Source organism: Rutilus rutilus (assembly GCF_951802725.1).
Source record: "Rutilus rutilus genome assembly, chromosome: 4".
NCBI classification, from domain to species: domain Eukaryota; kingdom Metazoa; phylum Chordata; class Actinopteri; order Cypriniformes; family Leuciscidae; genus Rutilus; species Rutilus rutilus.
The window spans coordinates 4962953-4969547 of record NC_140212.1 but is presented as its reverse complement, the minus strand read 5'-3'; the positions used below and the strand labels follow the sequence as shown (position 1 = coordinate 4969547).

Sequence of the window (6595 nt, the reverse complement as noted above, 5' to 3'; positions counted from 1 at the left end):
TGCAGAATCAATTTAATCCGGTAGGCATGCAATTGTTTGAGTAGATTTCATGTTACAAATTAACTAATGTCATTTGGATCCGATAACAAAATCTGAAGCCTCTTACCTGAGATCCCACCAAGAAGAGAGAGAGATGGAGAGATCTTATCTCGATGGTCCGGGCAGCAGACAGTTTCAAACTAACCCAAAGCTCACCTAATACAGACCTGCCAGATCATGTGACCACACTGCTTTGCTCTGATTGGCTGCTGGAACTTAGCCTATTGTTAGAGGTAGTGGAGCATGACAGATATATGGCTTTAGCATAGCAGTCTGGTGGAGAATTGAGAAGCACACAATCACAGGTGTTTTTCATTGGTCTCTTTATTGTGGTCACTGAGACGATGATACAATGTTGCTCTGTATGGAACTATTGGCTACAAATGGTCATATTTGTAACAAGGTAATTGCATTTAAAGGTGGTGCGACTTGCATAGTGTTACTCAGAAACAATACATAGGTGCTTACAAAGATGAAACAAATAGTAAAAAAAACTTGATTGTCAAAAAAATACAAGCAGAATACAGGAACTTTGCACATTTAGAGACATTAGCGTTAAGCTACGGCGCGCAGAACTGGATATTCTTTGACAAAAGGTGTCAGAAATGATGACGTTTAAATGATGAAGTTACTAATGTTCAGCCAACTAGCGCTGTATTGAAACCAGACAACGTCCATGCTGCAATTTAGTACGAGTCAATTGTAGCACAGAAAGAAGACACTCAAAAAATGAAACACTTGAATTGACTTTGACTATATGCTTGTCCTCTTTTTCCTTGCTGAAATCAGGATGTGTTTTTGGATTAACCAAAGTCTTGCATTATACGCAGATATTGTGAAATGCATACTGATCAAATGATGTGATTTAAGCCAAAAAGTGCATGTTCCCTTTCTTTCGAGTTCTCTTGTTTCAACCAATACCGATTATTCCACATGACACATAGTGATTAACACTTACAAAAAGATGGTCACAAACAATGGTCAGAACAGTGTTTCCAAGAGTACAAAAAGCCAAAGATAATGTAATAATGATAACGGTAGGACTATAATGGACTTCTGCTGAATTAAAACTTGCTTTGATATAAAATACTATTGAAAGCAAAAGCAAAGACCATTTTGTATCAAGCAGTAAAATATATAGTTAATTACAAAAACTTACACTATATGCTAACATATATTATTAAGACAATTTTTTTTATTATTTTTTTTTTTAGAAAAAAAAAGTGTCATTATGACAAAAAGTAGGCCTACAAAATACAGCTACTCTACAGGTGCTCATATTCGGTCTGGACCTGGCGAACATGTATGAAATGCAGGGTGAAGCTTTGCTTTAGTTATAAATTAACAGGTGAGAAGGGTAACTAACATGCTTAATATGCTTCGTGATTTGACAAAAGACAATTCGGAATGCTACTCCTCGTCCTCCTATCCAAGGAATCTTGTAATGTTTTGAGCTGTTATATAATTGTTATATAATCTTAACAAATGAAAGTCGGAATCGCTCGTTTTCACAGCCTAGATTTCAGTTTAACAGAAGTTACACGATGATGGTGCAAGATGGTGGCCTGTGAATACAGTGATAAAATATATATATATTTTTTTACATTTTTCTCTCTTTTATACCGTGTCTACACACAGATCTTCCAGGCAGTATAAAATGCTTGTGTGTATGTTTTTTTTTTTTTTTTTTTTTTTTGGTATTAATAAAAGTTTAAAAAAGGAATGTTGTGCATTCTCTTGGTCCCTGCCTCTCTGGCGTCTTTGAAGGGTTAATGGCCCGTTCCTGTTAAGAGACAAAAGAGAAAAGTCATAAAATTGCTTGAAAATAAATGAGATGACACACACTTTAATTCAAATTTTGACTAGTTAGTTTGGGGTCAGTACGTTTTTTTTTTTTTTTTTTGAAAGAAATTAAGACTTTTATGCGGCAAGGGTGGATTAAATTGATTAAAAGTTTACACAAAAATATTAAGCACAAGAACTGTTTTCAACAACAATAATAAGAAATGTCTCTTGAGCAGCAAATCAGCATATTAGAAGGATTTCTGAAGGATCATGTGACACTGAAGACTGGAGTAATGATGCTTAAAAAAACATTTAAAAAAAGGAAAATGGTTATTTTAAATTGTAATACTTTTCCCACAATATTTCAGTTTTTATTGTATTTATTTTTAATAAATAAAAATGCAGCCTTGTTGTAATTCATACAGAACCCTTGAAATAAGTAGATCTCAAATTTCACCCAAAATTAAATTTATAAAATGATTATTGACCAACATGATTATTGCCTGTTATTTATGGGATCTGGGTCATTTATTTGCCCCTTAGAAGAAGGGTTAAATGGTGTGTGTTTGTTACGCTGTTACATTCATACTTTGTATGCTTCGCTGTGTGTATTTGTAACATACACCCTTTCTCTTGTACTCCAGAGCTAAATATAGTTTTAAAAAAAAAATCTCTTAAATGCAAGTTGGCCATGTGTTTGACCATTTTTAAGTTTTCATACGAGTGTGCTAATCTGCCGCCCCATGCAGTAATGTGACAAACATGCGGCTTTAACCCTGCTGGCACTGACAGACGCCCATAATCCACAGTGTGATATTGAGACGGGCAGGCCGACGTGGGTGAGAGGGCAGGCTAACGCAAAGACCTGTCGCCCATTACCCAAAAAACGCCTGGCACGCCCCAAGGCCACCGCGTCCTCTTTTAGAGGAACAAATGGCCGGCATTGAAAATAGACAACAATGCCAAAGAGGCATTTTAAAAGACTTCAGCCAGGGAACGACATGCCTGCCGCCATGATTTATCATTGGAAGGGCTTCCTGCCAGAGGGATTGTGGGTGTTGTGCAATATGGAGAGACCTGCCCTTCACAGTAGGACTTCATTTTGACCTCATTTTGGCTTGGATGTATAGGCAAAAGAAACAACTATATTGCAAACACACATGCACAATAAAACTTACACTGTGTGCTAATCAACCACATTTTTTTTGCTATCTAAACCCTACGAGCAAAATCTCTTTCATGTAAATCTACAATTTTTTTCCATCTTGACGATCGCTTTGTCTCACATTGTTTCACACTGTTTTCAGAAGCAGTCATTGTTGGGAAAACTTCTATAGTGTTGAACGGTAGCTACAACAAATATAATTTTTGTGTTCCCGTTTGCTCTAGTACCAAAAGAAAAAAAAAAAAATCTGCAATAGCGTTTCTATGACTTCACAAAAGAGGAAAAAATATAGAGAGATTGATTGATGTTGGTCAGAAGAGAGAAATGTGTCAAATTTGCTGTCACTTCCTCAGACGTCGTATTAGAAACTATTTTTCTGTAATTTAATGCTATGGTTGAAAACACAAAGTATAGTGTTATAAATAAAATAATTTTTTTTGTTGTTTTTTGCTAGATTTATGGTGTTGATAACTGGAAATGTGTCATATTGACCACATTTTTTGTATAATGTGAGCAATTTTTGAAACACAAAAAAGGGTCCATTTACACTTGGTTGCCCCGCCCACTGTGTAATCTGATTGGTCCAAAACCTTGCTCTTCATAGACGTGTTTGATGCATCAAATACAGTCTAATTGCCTGTGATTGTGTCACATCGCGCAGCAATTACTGGTTGACAAACTGCTTTTTGATGGAAAATGGAAATGGGACACTGTTTTACACAAATACAATTTATCTTCTTGTCACTTACCATTGGTGACGGATTTGGTCTCTCCTCTGCTTGCGACCTGGGTGAGGTATAAATCAAAAAGAAAGATGGAAAAAGAGAGAAAGAGAAAGAAACAGAGAAAAAGACAGAATGAGATTAACATAAATAAAAGCTAATGTGCTAATCAGTGTGGCAGAGTCCTTCCCAGCCCATCCGTCTGGCATTCCACTTATGCCTTCACATTTCATTTTACATTTCCTTTTTAACATGTTTTTTTGTGCCGATGTGCTCCAAGAAGTCATCAGTGAAAGCACTTGTGGCCGACATGCTGCGTGTACATTGACAGGAACATGCTTAGCATGGTTTCAAACTGCACTCTTTTTCCAGATTCACACACACAAGTGAAACCCTCATTCTTTCCACTCCTGACCAAACTGCACTGCTGGTTTTGGTAACATCAGTGCGGTTATGACCACAGATTTCCCTTCATTAGGCTTTTTACGTCACCATTTACCAGTCCTTTAAGTGCTCCGGGCCAAAACTGCAATCTGCGGCTAACCGCGGCCTTGGCCTGATCTTGACGCCTCGCTGACAGTCCAGCAGAAGATTGTATTGTGCCCGTTCTAAAGATAGAGCCACCCGCTCTGAATGACTACCGTTATTATCTGTTTGATCTGTGGATATAAAAATATGAAGGCCAGCGCTCGTGGGAATGCCTTTTCAAGTTCAGACGATGGGATCGTCTGGAATTGGTTTCTATTCGTGATGTGAATAAACCGCCATGTTTGGTCAACTGCATCCCAGTCATGCCAGCATTAAAATAGATCTTTTCACGATAGGCAGAGTCCTTTGTAAAGGGGTGATGGTAAAAAAAGAGCGAATGAAAGAGAGAGGGAAGGTGAAAATGATCCTTCACTAAACTCCGCCCTAATTACCAACCAGCATATTTTCAGACAAGCTTTTGCTCTTTAATGTCTGTTTGGATATTTTTAAATGGAATTTTAAATATGCATTATTTATTTTTTTTACATTTTATTATAAAAAAAATGGCAAGTCACTTTTACTGTAAGAGTGACACAAGCTACCAAGTAGTTTTCCTATTCCAAATAAATTGTGACCTACATTCGCTCCAAGGTAAATCAATGTTAATTCATTTACATATTGATTAAAATGCAATCGCGACTGAGTTCACAGTACCATGGTGAGTATGTTTTTTAGTAACGTTATCGCTTGCCATCAAAAGAGGCTTTTGTCTTTTCCAAGTTTACTGTCATAAGCATTTATCTAGATTACGTTACACAGTCTTTTTTATCACATAACTGCATAACTTAATTTGTTTAAGTTTTGCCCTTGCAGAAATTTCTACCATGATTCTAGGGTGTTGTGGATGTCTGCCAGGATGTTGCTATTCTGTTGTTTCTAGGGGGTTGCTAAGGAGTCCTGGGTGGTTGCTAGGGAGTTGCTAGGGTGTGTTGTGTGGTTGCTTAAAGGGGCAGAAAAATGGCATGTACACGATGCTTTGCAATTAGCTTGTTTTCCACTTCATGAGCACGTTTAACTGATAAAAATAAAAATAAAACAAACTCACTGTTCATGAACATATCCAGTTCATTCCTATTAGAATCTATGTAATGCTTGTCTGAGTCAGCAAGGTGGGCGGAGTTTAACATAAGGTCAATTAGTGTTACAGGAGTTACTCCTGGTGACTTCAGTTCTTTAAAGCACATCCTCCTTGCAAAACCAACCGTCTGCTCGTGTGGCAGTGAGCAAGAGTGTGAGAGAAGCTCCGTGAAGAAACGAAAAAAGCCAAATGCACGACATCGCAGTTCCTAAGCCATCGTGTGATAAATGCATTAAGTGTGGCTCATCAAACACTGTGTGATAAAGTAACATTTACCTCCTCAAGGTGGTCAGATCTGTAGACAATTAGCAAGGGGATGGCTTAAAACACAAAACACACAGGCAATGTTATGGCAATGTTATACTGCAGACATCATGCTAGAGTGGTGTTATGACTGTTACTGTCTCCAGAGTCCTATAATGGCATGCCTGAAGGGTTATAATATACCCACAGCCTGTTGTTTGGACACATAAGTGCTTTATTAATTCATTCTCCAGGGGCATATGAAAAATGTTATGTGTATATATGACTAAGAGAGAGAGATAGTTTGGCTGATTAAAAAAAAAAAAAAAAAAACCTGTATTTGGTTACCTTGGTAGCAGAGGACCCTTTGTTTTCCCATAGACTGCGTTTGCTGGTCACGTCACCTGGCTTCAGGTCCTGCAGGAGGAGAAGGGGGTGTAATATCACTCGCGATATGGCCCTGAACTACACAACTCATGTAAACACATGTACATGCACGTCAATCCGACGGTAGTGACATAACGGACGCCAGTGTCCTTAAGGCAAGGGAGCATACATGGAGGGAAGGGACATACCTGATCTTCAGCAGAGAGAGAGAAAGCAGAAGAGAGAGCGGAGGAAAGAAGCCCAGGGGAAGAAGCAAAAGGGAAATCTACAGTAACAGTGGAAGAGAAAGAGAGAATGACAGGAAAACTGTGAAGGCCAAGGTGAGGTGCACCATTTTGATGACAGAAAATAATGCAGCACGACAAAGGTCGCATATGTAATGACTTTTTTTCTTTTTCCAAATAAATCTCGACATACATTCACTTCAAGGTAAATCAATGTTAATTCATTTTATTTAACATTTCATTTCATATTGACATGCATTTCATTTTCAAGTATTTGCAGCCTGTGAAAAAAACTACATGAAGATGTTTTGTTAAGTGTATTAATTTATCTAATGTATGACTAAAATGTAAAACTTAAAATTAAATTATTTAAACCGCAAGAACAACAATAAAAGTTGCATTTTTCCAATTTTGTCTATTGTCT

The 6595-nt window shown here is 37.5% G+C and overlaps 1 protein-coding gene across 14 annotated transcripts in view; it reads right to left on the bottom strand.

Moving 5' to 3' along the window:
• Nucleotides 1–345: 345 nt before the first annotated feature.
• Nucleotides 346–6595, bottom strand: part of cald1a (caldesmon 1a) — a 51339-nt gene continuing 45089 nt past the window's right edge. For 4 of the 14 annotated variants that reach the window (XR_014627044.1, XR_014627045.1, XR_014627046.1 and 1 more), the window contains 4 exons: nucleotides 5909–5977; nucleotides 5594–5637; nucleotides 3739–3775; nucleotides 1255–1822 (listed from right to left, as the gene is read on the bottom strand). Coding sequence is in view for 8 of the 14 variants with exons in the window: in XM_084406636.1 (XP_084262762.1) it covers nucleotides 6060–6212 (153 nt within the window). In the remaining 6 variants the exon portion in view is untranslated. Of the gene's footprint in view, nucleotides 1823–3738; nucleotides 3776–5593; nucleotides 5638–5908; nucleotides 5978–6044; nucleotides 6213–6595 lie in introns of those variants that run through there. The other 10 variants (XM_084406639.1, XM_084406641.1, XM_084406637.1 and 7 more) reach the window with 3 other exon arrangements.